General features: G+C 36.8%; 1 protein-coding gene, 1 long non-coding RNA gene and 1 other non-coding gene across 4 annotated transcripts in view; 2 read left to right on the top strand and 1 right to left on the bottom strand.

Moving 5' to 3' along the window:
* Window positions 1–375: 375 nt before the first annotated feature.
* LOC143304555 (uncharacterized) overlaps window positions 376–19308 on the bottom strand; it is a 116688-nt gene continuing 97755 nt past the window's right edge. The window contains exon 2 of the long non-coding RNA XR_013061222.1: window positions 376–1430. This is a non-coding gene — a long non-coding RNA (uncharacterized LOC143304555). The remainder of the gene's footprint in view (window positions 1431–19308) is intronic.
* LOC117165256 (translation machinery-associated protein 16 homolog) lies at window positions 2986–7270 on the top strand. Of its 2 annotated transcripts, none has more exons than XM_076627016.1 (5): window positions 2986–3228; window positions 5981–6072; window positions 6190–6334; window positions 6419–6559; window positions 6655–7270. In XM_076627016.1, exons 1-4 carry the CDS (start codon window positions 3184–3186, stop codon window positions 6434–6436), a joined length of 300 nt encoding a protein of 99 aa, XP_076483131.1. In that variant the 5' UTR covers window positions 2986–3183; the 3' UTR covers window positions 6437–6559; window positions 6655–7270. The 2 variants fall into 2 exon arrangements, with proteins under 2 accessions (XP_076483131.1, XP_076483130.1); XM_076627015.1 differs by having other exon boundaries at window positions 6626–7270.
* LOC143304559 (U6 spliceosomal RNA) lies at window positions 15840–15946 on the top strand. Its single transcript, XR_013061226.1, has one exon. It is a non-coding gene; the product is annotated as a U6 spliceosomal RNA (small nuclear RNA).

The following is a 19308-nucleotide window of genomic DNA, read 5'->3' as shown; positions in this document are numbered from 1 at the left end:
CAACTGTCTTTAATCCTTTAAGATAAAAAAGATTAACGCAAAATTTTGACGGGATGAAATTTCACGATATATTCAGGTGAAATGATGCGAAATTAGAGCGAAGCTTATAATGGGAATATAGTTTGCTTGTCTGTTGTCATAAAATGAGATATGCAGAATATATTAAAAAATAGAGTATATGTAATACGAAACTTTATATTATTCATGTTATTATGGACAATATATCACAATATGTTCATATATTTAAATCTCATCTGAAAAAGATTATTGTATGTAGAACACAGTTTAACTGTATTTTGAATTCTTGTTTATCAGATCACAATTGATAAGTTGATATTAGGATGATTATCCTCATTTGAAACAATTTTGTGACTGTTACTTGTCAATATACTTTATATCTTATGTACATTTTAAATATAGTACGCAAACTCGAAGTTGCAAGGAACATTAATAAAAATTCAATATTTCAATAACGCCTTTCATGATTATAATTAAATATTTTTTCAAAATGTCGCATCAGTGTTACATCTAGCACCCCCTCCCCCACACACAAAAGTTTACCAATTTATAATATATGTACTAGTAGATTGACAAGTTACGATTTACAGGTTATATAGAATTCTATTTTATGATTTTATAATTTTTCGTTAAATAGAATAATCAAATAACTTGCAATTAGTAAAATTTCATTTGTTTTATCGTCAAACTTGTGCAAGGGAACATATTAATGCTGGTAACTTTAGTGACTTGCAAAATTTCAATAGTGCAAGACAGGCCAGATATTCAATTGCAATTGGTTGCTATCCATATTTTCATCGGTCTTACAATAACCTTATATTATCAATTATGAATTAAAAAGTTAATGAAATCACAACTCACCCAAGGCCAATGGGTGTAACTTCTTTTCGAAGATCGATTGAAATCTCGAGTTTGTTGTTTGAGACGTTCAGTTACCACAAGACAAAAACACCACTCCATTACAGCCGACGTAAACAAAACATGACAGATTCTTCCAATTCTCGGACAACAAACATAGGCTTACATACTTACTGTTTTAAAGTCACAGGCTGTCGTTGAACTTTCGCCAAGTAACTTGATACGTACATATACACGTCCCTCGAAATCAGTTTTCGACGAAAATACATACGTGACATGTTATGTTGCAACCGAACGTGAATTTCTCGCGGGAAATAGCCTGATATCGTTTATTTATGCGTCTCTCAAATACGAATTTTACTATACACTTCGTTTAAGGCACGCCATTTTGCAAAACGATTATCGAAAGATTACTGCTTACATCGAGATCGAGAATAGATTCGCAGGAAGCTGGATGCCGCGATTTCTTCCCGCGCTTTACTTTCTTCCGAAGTTGTGATTGGTTGATTTCCTGCTGCCATATTCGGTTTCGCCGAGAATCGTGAGCACGTACGCTGGAAGCAATGCGGGGTAATTATTTAATTTATTTCATAATATTATTTAACATATATCGTGAAAAATTCTGAATATTCGGATTCTTCTGTTATCGTTTCATCGTATGTTAGCATTATCAGCTCTCGATATCGAATTGACAAACAGAATTTTTCTCATACAAAGTAAGTCACATTAAGTATATGTATATGTATAGTCGAAGCAATGCAATTAAAAATTTTTCCATTCTAATTGGAATTATTTATCACAGACATTTTACCGAGCATTTATTTTATAAATCTTATACATATATATATATATATATATATATATATATATATATATATATATGTCGGGTTTACATTAGAATTAGGGTTAGGGGCGTGAAACGAATCTTCGTTTGGGTTACACGTTGTCGTTATGCAATGGAGAAGACATTGACTAGTGCAAATACGATTATTATAGAACCGGACAAGTAACCGCGGTAGTTAGGTGCTCGAGAAACTAATGACAATGATCCTAGGTTCAATAACGAATCCGCGGTCGACGGGATGATAGATGAACGTACTCACAAAATCTAAGTCGGACGCGTAATATTCACTGGTCGTAAAGAGTTACTCCTTTCATCAATGAGATCGCGAGAAAGAATGTCTTTCCCGTCCCGATCATGCCACAGAGGAAAACTATAATGGGGTGTGTCTAAGGACACGAGATCATCGGATTCGTCGAGAAAAGCCTTCGTTCAGAAAGTAAGGGAAATTGGCGTTGCTAATTGGTCAATCTCCATATCGGTGGTTAGAAAAAGATGCTAGCCGCCCTCGAGGGAAAGTTGCTAGTGGAAGACGCCGCTCGTTGAAAAATATGTCTCCCCTATCTTCCCGTAGTTGGGACAAAGACTGTTTGTCTGTTTGAAGGACTTTAGTTAACTAAACCTTAAGATTTATAACGGGCCCTCGAGCTAGCCGAACATGTACTGCGGAGACGCATCGACATCTGGCAATCATCTTACTCGAAGAATAGGGTCTGCGTGTGGCGAGCCACAGGACAGAAACCGTTGGAATGTTTACTGTCGCGTGTCGCCACGAATATTTCTTTTAAGGAGAGCTATAGAATTACTCCATACCTTTGTTAGACAAAGCGTTCATCCCGTGACCGCGGCTACGTTCGGCGACTGACTGTCGCCTCGAGCCCAAGCTCATTATCACGACTCTCGAACAATTACAATCGGGTTGAATAACTACGATTGTTCAATTACAGCTATAGTAGACTCTAGGTTACAATGTTGCGGGATTATCCAAAATTCCAAAGGCTCCGGTGTTCTTTCATCTCCGACATATATATCACCAATTTATAATATATATATGAATACACACACACACACACACACACACACGCGCGCGCGAATATACACACACACACACACGCGCGCGCGCGCGCGAATATACACACACACACACACACATATATATATATATATATATATATATATATATATATACACACAAACAATAGAAATACTTTCGTGTGCTATTATACGTAGTTCGATAGTTTACATTTCACGGGCCTCGTGTTGCACCTGCGTCGGTTTCGTTCCTGTTTCCAACGTATAAGTGTAGCGTCAGTGATTCGCGTGACGCGACGCAACCTTCAACGTTTGTTTTTCTCCGTTTATGCGTTGTGTGTTCGTTTGAATGAAAACGTCGCGAGTGTTGTAACAAAAACCACGGAAAACAGAAGAAGAATACGGGAGCAAAAGGAATTCCAGGCTACAGCAGAATGCCCATTGCCCAACAGGGTTTCGTTCCATGGTATTTCAACGAGGTAAGCTACCTCTTTTAGTACGCTTCAAGGCGCCTCTTTCCAACCAATTAATTTGCGTCCAACACCATTTTAACTTCGTATACTCAGAGAAAATATCGTTCTTTTCTATTTTCTAACTCTGATCTATGTATAAATTTACTGCGACGGGTCATTTCTACGGATTAACGTATCTTATAAAAACGTTGCGTGAAATGTTAATAATATATAAGTCTTGAAACATTTGCACTAATTTTATAGAGGAACGTAGTTGGTACCTTCCGGGTGGCATATTGTACGCTTGTTACATGAACTTTCCAAATATCTTACAGTTAAATGGTTGGATTGTTTACTAGAATAAGCAACACAACATTGTTTTTGATTTATTGTGAATGAATTTATAGAATCATATTATTTTACACATATACACTATCGCGCAAAAGTATCCGAACATTTGATTACTTTTGATATTATGTTATTTAATTGCACAATCAAATTGATAGTATGTGCCGATATATAATGATTACGATCTGTATTATTATCTTATTCCTATGATGTGGTTTTAACATAGGTCGTAACAAAACGGTCAAAAAATTCTTTATTCTCAGACTCTGCAGCCTGTAAGAAACGAATTAATTAATTAAGAATCTCGTTGTAACCTACAGGTTCGGAAAAGGCTGATAGGCTTTGGTCTACGTGGTGGTTGGGAATTTTCATTCGTTTCGAGTTCGCTTAGCTGATAAATAGTGAATGTGCATTTCTTCCAAAATAAAGAAGAAAGCGAAGTCGATAGAAACGTGGGTCAAATTTGAAATCATTTCTCGATTATGTGGAGGTTGATTAAACGCGTTGCTGTATATAGTGATGAGACGAGTTGATATTTGGTGTAGTCAAATGTATTTAAAACTATCGGTAGTACTCTTCTAACGATCTCCCTCTAACGAATTTAAATTCGACTTCGGTTGACGGTTGCGCGTAGCGGCGATATTGTTCTGTCCGGAGTTTGTTTATTATCAAGTTTCGTACCTCGAGACGGTATCAATGCCCCGAGGCAAAACAACAACATGAGTTACTCTCGATTCGCATCGTCCTATGACTCATATGCCGCTACAATATGCAATCGAATAAAGTGATAAATAGCTTGCAGATGTTTACGCGTCTCTGAAAATGTTAAAAGATATAACATGTTTAACGCGAAGTATTCGTGATAATATTCGTTGCAATTTGAAATATCTGCGTGCAGTCTCGTAGGTTTTGAATAAAAATTTATCTTTTATCGAAAAATACATACATGTTTTGGCCTATATATAGCTTTGTACTCTTGTAACCTAAAAGAGAAGTCGAAAAAAAGTGATGTTGACTCTTGCAGTAAAAAATTCATTTATGTCAATACTACTTTTAGAAATGCACCAAGAGAAGCAAGACAAATTATTGACGAAACACAGGATAGTCATTTCCGATCCAAAAGAAAAACGCAACTAAAATAATATGTAGATAGCTATTAAGGCAATAAATAATAAAGTCATTGAAATGATCCATCATTTCAAACTAATATCGCTTCTCTTTACTTCAGAACTGCTATAAACATTTTAAATATCATTTATGTCTTGGTTCCCTTGCGAAGTTCTCGAAGAATTCGTCAAATGATGTCATGAACAATATAAATAATCGTAAAAAATCTATATTTGTGTTTAAAAAATAGGCGAATAAAGAGAAATAGGATAATCGAGACCGGTGAAAAAGGATCAACCAACATCCCGCATCTGATACAAGCGGAAGAGAAATCAATTTCTATCATGTCGCACGGCGAACAAGAACGCAAATACGGAATCTTTTGTATAATACTACTCCAAACTCTGTTGAGTCGCAGTAATAATAATAATCGGGTGTTGACTTCTGCTCGTTTTTACTCGAAGTTTGCTCGTTACCTCTTTGAAATTTGGTGGATCGTTTTCTGTCGAAACCCGTTCCATCTGACGTTAAAATCAATAAAAACAATATTACGATAAAGACTTTTATCTCCATTGTTGTCAACTTCCGTCAAGTCTTCGTTTTCTGCTCGCTGGATATAATACGGATTCCCAAAAACTTTCTTCGTATGAAATTTTACTAATGTACATTTATCAAACATTGCACATTTTAAAATAGGTTATCATTATAAGATTAAAAAAAAATAGCTAAAAATATCTTGAAACAAAAGAAACCAATTTTGAAGTTTGTTAGCCCGGAAATGTCATGGTAGGAAGGTATACTTCGATATTACTTTTACTATCGATAGGCGTCGCCGTCGTTGCTGTTATCATATACGAGACACAACAAATCACGAAATTGACAAATCACCGGTGATCTCCTCGAGTCGCAGTTCGAACGTTTCACAAATAAATTAAAGAATTAAACTTTAGATATAGTGGTAAAATTTATTGTATGAATCCAACAGAGTGATGGTTCAGAGTGTTATAACAAAGAGGTATAGAACGCTGATTTGGGAGACTTCTTGTACTGAGGTTTTAGTCCCTCTGAAGCGGTTATCGTCGGGTGTATATCAGAGGCGCCTATCCGTTGCTATCTGGTTATTTTTTCGATAGCTGTGGCATGTAGGATGTTTTGTCTACTCTATTAGTGCTTCTAAGCGTGTGATACTGTCGACGATTCGCCTGTGCATGATTATACATTGAGTAAACGGATAGCCTGAGTTGGAGTTTTGATGATTAGGATAATCGAAATAATTCATAGCCATGGTAATATTTTAACTAATTTATTTTGTTGTCTTTTATAGGCCACTGCAATGAGAAAAGAATTCCTGAAGCCAAAGAAAATGATACATCCAAATAGCAGAAAGTCTATCGCTATTACGAAAAAAGCCAAAAAGTAAATACAATTACTATTAAATTATGTGATTTTGTTATGTACATTTCATTTATTTTATATGATTATATAATACTTTTGTGTAATAAAGAAGGAAATGGACAATGTGTTTTGTTTCAGAATATCAAATAGACAGAAGGCAGAAATGTCCTGCTTGATAAAACAGAATTCAATAGGAGAGAAAATATCGTGGATCAGAAACAATATGATTCCAGGCGTGTGTCCCTATACTCCAGAGATAACTACAAGTTTGTTAGAAACGGAGGTAAAACAAAAATGTATACACATGATGATACAGAGATTGTACATTAAAGATGTGATTAGTTATAGTTCTATATTTGATCCAAAGGTATGTAGCAAGAAATGATGAAGAAATGGAAGAAATTACTATTAAAAGGTCTATAGGTAGCAACAGGAGTAGACAGCATGCTAGGAGGGAACATATAATTAGAGTAGAAAGAACTAGGAGAATATCATACACGTGGAATAGGTAAAGAATTACAGCCAAATTTATTTTCAATATATCCTGATGTACAAACCCTCCTTTATTTTTCAGAAATTTCTGATATTTTAAATGCAACTCAGTGTGAAATGTTATTGAATTGGAATAATGAATTACAGTGTGCGAATAATTTTAAATTTATAAGGTTTGGCGAGAAAGATTTAAAGAAAGTATTAGAGCTAAGAAAAAGAATGAAAATAAGCCATATTAGACTATCCAAATCTCTATTAGCTATGCCTGTAAACAAGAAGAATTTATTCAGCAAGCCAATTGATTTAGATGAAAATAGTGTAATGGAAATAGAATAAATTCTGTAGATATGTCTTTTTATCTTTCATCTCTATTTAAAAACAAGAAAACAGAAGAAAAGCGAACAGTTTTTTGTTTGCGAAATGCTAGAAACCGCATTTCGTCTTGCTCTTATCTCCCACGAGAAACAGTCACGTCACAAGATACAAGAGTACGATAGAAGAGAAAAGAAAATGTTCGATTGTGAAATATACAACAAAACTGAAACATGCAGATGAATCACGTGCACGTTATGAATATTCTGCATCGTTCCTCCGCCTTTCCTTCATTTTTTTCGCTAGCTGCTCCATTATTTAAGAACGAAGATATAGTAATTACTCTCAAAGTTGTACATTTCGAAATGGTAGGAAAATCAATAGTACAATGATAAATATACGATTTTAAAAGCTTTTTAGATTTCTTACATACTTAGCATTAATCAAATAGCTTAGTATATAAAAGAGTTTACTTATGTCGCATGTTATAAATGCAGCTGCGTTCGTTACAACAATTCCAATTCCAAGGAATTTCTCTCGAAGATCGCAGTGAAGAATTTGCTTTGTTAAATTATTACTGGTATACTTCGTCAACTTGTGATATATCGATACAATTTGTCAACCATCACTTTTAATAGCTTCTCGCTAATAAAAACATTTCGTACCTATTTAATAAGAAGCAGTATATTCTTAATTATTTAGAAATTTACTTAATGATGTTTAAAAATACGAATATGTTTAAAAATTATAATGTAAATATATATATTTCATTTCATGTTTTACTAATATATCTCTAATTTAGATTAAATATCTGAAACTTGAAAGAAACTTTTAAAACTTTCAATACATCGCATACGTTTCAAATTTAGTGCATAGTTACATATATATATACGATCGATCTTACTCGATCATCTTACTCGAAGAACAGGGTCTGCGTGTGGCGAGCTACAGGACAGGGACCATTGGAATGTTTACTGTCGAGTGTTACAACTATTTCCTTCTTAAGGAGAGCTATAGAATTATTCCATGCCTTTGTTAGAGAAAGCGTTCATCCTGTGACCGCGGCTACGTTCGGCGACTGACTGTCGCCTCGAGCCCAAGCTCATTATCACAACTCTCGAACAATTACAATCGGATTGAATAACTACGATTGTTCAATTACAGCTATAGTAGACTCTATGTTACAATGTTGTGGGATTATCCAAAATTCCAAAGGCTCCGGTGTTCTTTCATCTCCGACATATAATTATATAATGACTCATTGAAAACCAGCTTTCATTTTTTTTGATAGTATGGTAAGAAAATGTGAAGTTCGAACGCTTGTAACGATTGCCTGAGTTGCGTCATCCTTGGTTTTAGGAAAAGATAGGGAAGTCACTGAAGGGTGTCGCGGCTTCGATGTCTTTCGTAGCTGCGACGCGGAGGCCTCTCGGTTGTTCTTTGAACAATCGTCAACGTGGACGAACGTCAAAGCGAAACCACGCGAATTCGGCATTTCCGATAATACGGAACACTGTAAACGCGACTGCGTTGAATTCGTTCGATTAATTCCTAGCAGTATCTATAAACAGTGAACTTAAGGCCCCATACACAACTGCATACGCTAGGTTGTAAGAAATAATAGCTATATAAGTATGTAGCGGCACATGAGTTAGAGAACGATGCAAATCGAGAGCGACTCATATTATTGTTTTGCCTCGTGACACTTACACAGTCTTGACGTACATGTAACGTCAACAAATATCTCCAACAGACTCAGGAAACCTGAACCGCCTTGCACACGACACCGACTCCCAAAACAAAGGAATATGAATTCGGCACATAGGCATAAGATAAACGAACATCTAGAAGGGCTGTGTCTTGATCGAGTCTTTCAGTCTTTCGGTAACGGTCAAATCGCACACTTGTAATCCTATTATAAAATAAAGGTACCTCGAACTCTGGTTCAAGAACCCAACATTTTTTTATTATTATTTTCCCATTATTTTTACGTGACATTTTGGCGATCCTGCCAGGATCCATTCGCTCATTATCACAACTCTCGAACAATTACAATCGGATTGAATAACTACAATTGTTCAATTACAGCTATAGTAGACTCTAGGTTACAATGTTGCGGGATTATCCAAAATTCCAAAGGCTCCGGTGTTCTTTCATCTCCGACAAATATATTATGGTATAGTTCCTATTTTCCGACCGCATGGAAGGAAAATAGGACAGCCTTAATACCAAAGGCTAATAAAGATGGAAATATGGTCGAGAACTGGCGACCAATTACGATCGGCCCAATTCTAGGCCGCATTTTCTCATCAATCCTCGATGGGCGGCTAAGACGGGGTATAGATCAAAATATAAGGCTGTTGAGATATGTGTAATTTTCTGTGCTGGACTGAGTTAAGTAGTAGAAATACTTATATGTATATATCAGTGTGTGGAAGTATGTGTGTGTGCGCAGCGTCTCGAAACAAAGGAATGTAAACAGTCAGTCGGTTAAGAGTCGTCGATGAAGAGTCGGGTGTAGAAGGTGCTGAGACGCGTGCAAGTGTGTATCGATAAATATATATAGAATCGTCCATGTAATAAATATATCATTATTTTAGTAATAACTGTCAATATAAATTTAATGTTCCTATAACATTATTTCGGCTTCAAAGATCCACAATTCTCAACATGGTAGAAGATCGTGGTTGCCGAGATTTAAGGTTATGGAACCACGTGTAACCGGGAGTGAATGTATAAAAGTCGATTTATAAAAAGGAATAAAAAATTGGAAATAAATTCTGAAGAGATAAAAAGGCTATTGGGAGAACAAATAAAAAGATTTTGGATAATAAAGAGAATTATTTTTTGAAAAAAAAAAGTGTAAATATAGAAAACGAATCAAGATGCCAAGGGACGACGAAATTAAGGTTCAAATATTCGATGGACGCGATTACAGAATGTGGAAGAAAAGAATATTAATGTATCTAAAGTGTAAAAAATGTTATGAACCGGCTACACGAGAGAAAATGGACACGGATGCGCAAGATAAGTGGAATGAAAAGAATCAATGAGCGATGAACTACATCTATAGTAGTATAACGAATGAGCAATTAGAATTTGTTGGTGATCAAGACACTGCTTTAAAAATAATGCAAAAGTTTGATGAGATGTATATGAAGGAATCAACAGCAGTGCAAATTTGTATAAGAAGTAGACTAGACATGATGAGGTTGAAAGACTTTGAAGAATCAAATTCATTTTTCACGGAATTTGAAAAAAATTTCAATGAATTAAAGAGTGCCGGTGCAAATGTAAGCGAACGTGAAAAACTCGACTACATGCTGAAAGCACTACCAGAATCGTTGAGCTATGTTGGTGACTTAATCGACTCAGTGAAAGAAAGTGATCGGACTTGTGAATTTTTGAAAAATAAAATTATAATGTGGGAAACGCGTAGCAAGAAAGAAAGTGATAGAACAAAGTCAAATGTATTTACAGCCGAAAAAAAGGACATAAAGTGCTATGGTTGTGGAAAGTACGGTCACATGGCAAAGAATTGCACAAACACGTATAGAGGCGGAAACAATGGCGCAAACAATGGAAGAACGCAACAGCAAGGAGGTGCGTATCAGCCGCAGTAGAATAGGGGTCGCGGCGGACGAAGTTTTGGCCAAAGAAGACGAGGATACGGCCAACGAGGATTTGGCCAACGAGGACAAAGCAGAGGCCGGCAACAACGCTACTACGAGGCAAGTCAACACGACGCAAATTATTCACACAACGAGGGCTACGACGACCAAGAAATTGGATCTTTCCTAACGAGAGTAGAGCGCGAAAATAATAAAAATGAAATTACGGTATGTACTAGCGATACGCGAAAAATAGATTGGATATTGGATAGTGGATGTTCAGATCACATTATAAATAATGACTCTTATTTTGTTGAGTACGAAAATTTAAAAAACCCGATAAATGTGAAGTTAGGAGACGGTAGAATTCTAAAAGGAACAAAAGTCGGAAAAATTTTAACTTACTTTGAAGTAAACAAAAGGAGGATTAAAATTACAATGTCTAATGTATTTTACGTGAAAGAAACGGATAATAACTTAATTAGCTATGCGAGAGTAACGAATGAAAATAAGATAGTCTCAGCAGGAAATACTTTAAAGATATATAACAAATACAGAAAGTTGATAGGGATAGCATTCAAAGATCATGGTTTATATAAGATAAGTAGTTACATTGAAAGGCAAGAATCTCATGCTAAAAATGTAGAAATGTACCCTTCCAAAATAACCGTAGAAGAGCACGCGAGATTTTAGAATTAGTACATACCGATTTAAATGGACCTCATAATAATACCGGGTTTGATGGATCCAAATATTTCTTGACATTTATAGATGACTACAGTAAGTGTGCATTGATTTATACTTTAAAATCAAAAGGTGAAGTTTACAATTGCTTCCTTGATTACATAAACAAAGTCGAAAATCTTACTGGTAAAAAGATAAAGAGATTAAGATACGATAATGGAAAAGAATATATGAACAAAAGCATGTACAATCTAACTAGGGAAAAGGGAATTGTCGTAGAACCATGCCCACCTTATGTTCACGAGTTAAATGGAACAGCTGAGCGCTACAATAGAACAATCATGAATTCCGCTAGATGCTTATTACATGATTCAAAGCTGAATATTAAATATTGGCCGGAAATAGTTAGAGCCGCGGCGTACTTAAAAAATAGAACCGTTACAAACACATATGAAAATAAAACACCATTTGAAATATTTTTAAAAAGGAAACCGAATATAAATAATTTAAGATTGTACGGAAGTAGAGTTTTCGTAAGAATACCCGAAGTTAAAAGAAATTCGAAATGGGACAAAAAAGCGGACACTGGGATACCTGTAGGTTATGAAAACAATGGATATAGGATACTAGTTAATAATAAAATTGTAATTGCAAGACACGTAGAATTTATAGGTGAAGATGATAATTTAGTAGGATTTCGAAGAGAAGATGGACCAGGCAATGAGACAGAAAAGGTTTTTGACGAACATTCGGATGTAAACGAAAAGGTCGAGCAGGTTGCAATAAAAAAGGAGAGAAATTTAAGTAACGAATCAGAAGAAAAACTTGAGGACACAGAAAGTAATTTGAGAAGGTAAGGACGGGAAAGAAAGAAACCTCAAAGATATGGTCAAACGAGCTCATATTTCATTTATGTGAATATAGTTAGTGCACACAGCCCTCAAACCTATGAAGAAGCTTTAAGTGGAGATGACAGCGGTTCATGTAAAGAAGCAATGGATCGAGAAATGAATAGTTTAATGAAAAATAAGACCTGGCAATTAGTAGAAAAACCAAAAGACAAAAAAGTATTAGACTTGAAATGGATATATACGAATAAATCTGATAATCGTAAGAAAGCGCGACTAGTTGTTCGAGGCTTCCAAAAAAAAGAAGTACTGGAAGATTTATACTCTCCAGTAGCAAAAATGCAAACGTTGAAGTTATTACTATCTTATTGTTGTCAATATGGTTTGACGATTATGCAAATGGATGTAGAAACAGCTTTCTTAAACGGAACTATAAAATCGGAAGTATTTGTAAAACAACCTATAGGTTACGACGATAAAAGCGGGAAAGTATGTAAATTATCAAAAGCGTTATATGGATTGCGTGAAAGTTCAAGAGCTTGGTGTGAATGTTTCGACGAATATATGAAAAAATTAGGATTTCAAAGAAGTAAGAGTGATTATTGTCTGTATATGAAGTATGAGAGCGATGATGTTATATATTTAATTCTATTCGTAGACGACTTATTAATATGTGGAAAAAACATAAGAAAAATCGATGAAATTAAAAAAAAAATTGTCAAACAAATTTTTGATGAAGGACTTGGGTGAAGTAAAGACTTACTTAGGAATAAACATTGAATACGATAATAAGAAGTGTGATATGAAACTGGATCAAAGTAGGTATATAGAGTCATTAGCGAAACATTATAATATAGAAAACAGTAAATTATATTTTACACCAATGGAACAAAACTTAAGTTTAGAACCCGCACAATCAGCTTTAGACGATATAAGATATAGAAATCTCATAGGAGCTTTGTTATATATTAGTACTGGAACAAGATTAGACGTTAGCTATAGTGTAAATTATTTAAGTCGATTTCAAAACAGTTACAACGAGACCCACTATAAATATGCAGCACAAAAAATTAAGGAGGTGTGTTGAGATATGTGTAATTTTCTGTGCTGGACTGAGTTAAGTGCGTAGTAGAAATACTTATATGTATATGTCGGGTTATCATTAGGATTTAAGGCGCGTAACGATTCTTCGTTTGAATTAGCCATTGTTTTACAAAACAGAGAATATATTTACACGAATAAACAAGGTTTTACAAATATTATGAATAATGAATTTTGTAAATGATATGATTGATTAACAAATGATAAATTAAATTATTAAATAGATTAAAGAATAATAAGTTTTATCGAACAATAAAGAAACGAATAATATATCTTACGATTTACTAATTTAACGAATAATGAAAATTAACGATTGATAAATTTACAAATATTGAATTTAATTTACGCTATAAACAATGATCCGGGGTTCAAACGAATCAACGGTCAACGGGAAAACTTTAAACAATTTTATAACACAAAAAAATACGTTTGCTGAATCACTCGGAAAAATTACTCGATGTATCACTTTCCAAGGCGATCACACGAATGCCTCTCTGATTAAAATCTTTTTCGTAATACGACTGCATTTGTTTGTTATATTCTCGCTGGAAACATCGAGAAGGTTCCAATCGTTGTTGCTAGGCAATATCTGTCAAAAGTTTGTTATATACTCCTTGGAAACATCGAGAAAGATCCAAACGCCGTTGCTAGGCAGTTTCTGTCTGGAGATTGATTCCTCATACAACGTGTGTCCCATTATATCGACATCTCTAAAGTACAATTCTATGTGGTTTCTAGGGAGAACAATACAACCGATCCACACCTTCGTCAGGCAAAACGTTTATCCCGTGACCGTGGCTACGTTCAGCGACCAGTTGTCACCTCGAACCCACTTTCGCTTTTCACAAATGTCAAACAATTACAGATGACAATTACTTAATTACAGTTATGATAAAATCTGGGCTAAAGCATTAAAAGGCTTCCTCAAAATTGCATAGGGAAGGCTCCGGTTTTCATTTCATCTCCGACAAATATAATAGGATTAAGCGAACATATATTTTCACCAACTTTAATCCTCTCCCGTGCCAGTACTCCTGCGCGTAGCAGGTTAGCCGAAACGTGGAGTTTAATTGTCAATCGCATTAAATAACAGACAACACTACAATTTAATCTGAATTCAAAAATTAACGGCAACACAACCAAAACGAGCCAAACAAAACGTAACACAAGACAACCAAGAAAACGAAACCTCAGCTTAACAACAATTGTAGTTGGATGAGTGTATGATTCTCTAGAGGAGCAGACTTTCGATTAAAATTTATTTCGATTAAAAATTACAAAATATGGAATACTTGTAAGAGTGCTATGTGAAGCTCTTACAGGATGCTCTTACGTATGCAACTTTTACGTGTATACTGTTGAAAGAAGAAAATTAGAAGACACTGTTCTAAGGATTACTGAACCTTACAAGAACATATGGCAACATATTTATCACAATAACTACTATAACAATATCGATATGGATAAAACACTTCTGAAAAACAAATTGTGAGTATGTGAAACAACTAAAAAATATAAAGGTCTAACTCCATCACTCCAAACAATAAAACTTTCAAGATGTTAACATGCATTTTATGGAAACCACCATATTTTGTTAGAAGTATGGAATATGTTACGTCCGGTGACTCTCTACGGTCGAGGTGTCCATCAACTGTGCATATATATGTCGGGTTATCATTAGAATTTAAGGCGCGTAACGATTCTTCGTTTGAATTAGCCATTGTTTTACGAAACAGAGATTATATTTACGCGAATATACAAGATTTTACAAAATATTATGAATAATGAGTTTAATGAATGATAAGATTAACAAACGATAAGTTTAACTAATGATTAGATTAAAGAATAATAAGTTTAACGAATAATAAGGGGAACAAATAATATGTCTTACGAATAATAAATTTCACGAATAATGAGATTAACGATTAATAGATTTTACGAATAATGAATTTAATTAACGCTATTAACAATGTTCCTGGGTTCAAACGAATCCACGGTCAACGGGATAACTCTTTACTATGCGTAGAATAATTTTAAATACAAAAGATACGATTGCTGAGACACTCGGTAAATCGCTCGATGTATCACTTTCCAAGGCGATCACACGAATGAATATCTGATGAAAATCTTTTTCGCTATACGACTGCATTTGTTTGTTATATGCTCGCTGGAGGCATCGAGAAGGTTCCAATCGCCTTTGCTAGGCAGTTTCTGTCAAAAGTTTGTTGTATACTCTTTGAAAGCATTGAGAAAGATCCAAACGCCGTTGCTAGGCAGTTTCTGTCTGGAGTTTGATTCCTAATACAACGTGTGTCCCATTATATCGACATCTCCAAAGTACAATTCTATGTGATTTCTAGGGAGAACAATATAACCGATCCACACCTTCGTCAGGCAAAACGTTTATCCCGTGACCCTGGCTACGTTCGGCGACCAGTTGTCACCTCGAACCCACTTTCGCAATCACAAATATCAAACAATTACAAATGACAACAATTGCTTAATTACAGCTATGATAAAATCTAGGCTAAAGCATTAGAAAACTTTCCCAAAAGTTGCAAAGGGAAGGCTCCGGTTTTCCTTTCATCTCCGACATATAATTATACGGGTCGCAATAATCCTAAGGAACGGTCATAAAACGAGGCTTCTGGATTTACCGCTAAAGCCGTTAAGTGGCCTAAAACACCTTCAAATCGAGACATTCCTTATGGTTATTGTTCCATCAGGTAGAAATTGGGGAGTACTTGGTTCGGCATTACATATACTAAAATTGGAACGATACATAGAAGATTAGCATGACCCCTGCGCAAGTATGACACGCAAAATCGTGAAGCGATCCACACTTTCGGGGAACACGAGGCGGGTATGGGTTTTCAGGGCGTAGGACTATGCCCTGGGAAAGTGGCTCGTCGGTGCCTTTGGCACCCGCCAGTTTGCAGATCCGGTGCAGAGAATTTTGCGGAGGATGGATATGGCAGACAAAAAAGGCAGTAACGTTTACGGCGCAGGGAAAAGATACCTCAGTACCGGTGCAGCCGCGGGTTGTAAAGCGAGCCCCGCTGCGTCGCCATCGAGCAATCGTGGCCGTCCGGGGGTGGACCATCAGGCCCCCGGGCGTGTTCATGCGTCTGGTGAAGAGGACGTGCAACCAGAGGAGTCTCGGGGAAGGTCAGAGGGTCCGGATGTAACTATCAGCGGCCCGAGATCTTCGTCGGATGGGCTGCTTTCGCGGTACGGTGGCGGCGGCAGGGTGAGATTCGACGACGAAATGTCATCGTGTCCTTCCTCTACGACCGTTGTGAACGCGCTAGGCAAGCGATCATACCGAAAAATTACCCGGTCATGGTTGGCCTCACGGAGGGCGAGAGCGTCTAACGCTGAACTCCAACGGCGCACGTGGTCACCACCTCCGCCGTCGCCTCAACAATCGCCGATCTCTGCCGTCTCTGCATCCGCGACAGTGCCGTTGGCGACGACGACGTGCGGAAAGAGGATATAAAGACGGAATCGGAGGAAAGAGAAGGAACCGAGAAGGACAGCTAACCGATTCAGGGACATGAACACGCGGACAGCGCATACCTGCGGAGAAGGGTGCGCTTTCTGGAGAGTGAGGTCAGTCGTCTCCAGGAGACGGTGGAACGGCTAACCAAGGAATGTACTAAGAGGGCAGTAACAGAAGGAAGTGTAGCGACACTCGACAGCAAACTTTCCAACGGTTTCTGTCCCATGGCTCGTTACACAAAGATCCTATCCTTCGGACAAGATGATTGCCAGATGCGTATACATTATTACAGAATATTTTCAGTTAACCTAAGGACCTGCTACAAATCTTAGGATTAATTTAGCTAAGGTCCTCCAGAGGGACAAATGGTCTTTGTCTTAACAGCCCCTATACCTACCGCCCACTACAGGAAGATACGGGAAATCTGCTTTTCTCACGTACGACGCTTCCTACTAGCATCTTTCTCTCAAGGATGGTTAGTATCCTTTTCCAACCACCAACTCAAAATTTAGCCAATTAACAACGACGTCCACTTCCCTCACTTTCCGAACCAACGCTTTCCTAAACGAATCCGATGATCTCGTATCCTTAGACACACCCCATCATAGTTTTTCCTATCCAGCATCATCGTGACGGAAAGTCAGTCGCGAGACGCCTGTCCGAATTGATAGTTGATAGTTGGCAGCAATCACTGATCCGAGTTGCTCGACATCTCAGGCAATCATCGTCCGAACTCGTAGCGCATATCGAATCGTATCTACCCGAATCTACCCAAGTTCGAACTTGTAATTGCGAACCGCGAACCGAAATTAATAACCGCGAGTTTTACGTCAAGTATACTCACCGAATATATTTTGTTAATAAATATTTATTGTTAAACATATTCGAGTGTTCCTTCAATACCTATCACGCCCATCACCTCAGAAGTAACGACGGTGAAGGGCAAGCGGTGGGGATCACCACTACGAGGGGACGAAAGGAGATGCTCCCGGGGCCCCAACGGGAATGATTATGGGCCATAGAATAAGAATACATATAAAAAATTTCCTGCAAAAAGTGATAATTTCGTGGATAGAAGATTGTGGATCAAAGGAAAACGACGAAGAAATATCTAGTACAGCAAACACTTACGAGACATATGACAAGCAGATCATCCAGACTAGATCACCCACAAAGACTATCAAATTTCGGAAAACATAAACTTATAAACATAGTGTCTAGTCGTCGGAGTAAAAAAGCGCCAAAACCCCAATGTAGAATTTGCACAATTAAAAAAGAAAAGAAGTAGAATATGTTTTGTCTGTAAATTTTGCAATGTTCCATTACACAGAAGCGATTGTTTTGGACGATATCACACTTTTAAAAAAATATTAAATTATTATTTGCTTGAGGAAAATCATTGTATGGATTATGGAATATTATATAAATATTAATCTAAAAACGATTCTAATAGATCAAATAAATATCAATATAAATATTATAAGTAATTTCGCCAAATTTGAGTTAACATTTCTATAGGTATGAGAAAAAGCGCGTATATTCCCGCGCGATATCCTAGAGTCTAAACAGAGCTAGAGTCTAAACTGGCTTCAACGATGTATCTGCGACCGAGTGAGAGGTAGACAGTACATAGGATTTTCAACCGCTACTGGTTGGTAAAATGATACGATAGTACACAACAAGTGTATAAGGTGAAACCGTGAATGTGCGTGCGTGCGTGCGTGCGTACGTGGATAACGATAAGGCGAAGCGAATAATATGCATAGTGAATCTTTTCTGTCTTTTGTGAAGAAAGGTTTCATTTTTCATTCTTTTGGTCTCTTCCCTCTCGTTTCTTTTTTCGTTTCTTCTCTCCAGCGTCACATGAAGCGCACAAATGTCCAAATCTTTCCACGGTTCTTTCTTGGTTCGCTATATTTTGCGAATGAAATTGTACTTCAAATCCACTATATCCAAACGTCTTCCCCTATCCTTTCCTATTTCTCTACCTATATGTCGGAGATGAAAGGAAAGCCGAAGCCTTTCCTTGGAAATTTTCGGAACATCCTCTAGTACTTTAGCCTAGATTTTATTATAGCTGTAATTGTTTAAAATTAGTGATAGCGAGATTGGCTTCGAGGTGACAATTGGTCGCCGAACGTAGCCACGGTCACGAGATAAACGTTTTGCCTAACGGAGGTCTGACGAGTGGTTGTATGGGTTTTCCGAGAAGTGTGATTGTGGCGGCATGCGGCCTCGAGAGCGGGCCTAGCCACGTGTGAGGTTACCTCGGAGGTGCCGATACAATGGGACATACATTGGCTAGTCCACGCGAAGAGTTGTCACGCGCCCAAAATTCCGATCTTAACCCGACATATATTTTAAATAACCCAGAGCGGTCGGAGCCTATATCGAATCGATAAAGTTTGGACCCACGTAAAAATAAGTATAAAGCTCAGGAGTTTGTCGTTTGGGTATTCAATTGTGTGTTCACTATCGTTACTACTCGCACTCCGCACTCGTACTACAAATCGACAAATTTTTACAATTTGTTAATTTATCAACCACGGTTGATCATTTTACAATCCACAGGAAAATGATAACATGCTCGATATTCTAGTTCGTGTTTGAAGATACATAAAAAATATATATTTATGCACTTCCTATACTACATATCTCATTGAGCATGCGAAAACTCGCTAGTAGAACGCTAGTAGTAGGTTATGAA

Source organism: Bombus vancouverensis, unplaced genomic scaffold (genome assembly GCF_051014615.1).
Source record: "Bombus vancouverensis nearcticus unplaced genomic scaffold, iyBomVanc1_principal scaffold0039, whole genome shotgun sequence".
NCBI classification, from domain to species: Eukaryota; Metazoa; Arthropoda; class Insecta; order Hymenoptera; family Apidae; genus Bombus; species Bombus vancouverensis.
This window is presented reverse-complemented; position numbering and strand designations above follow the sequence as displayed.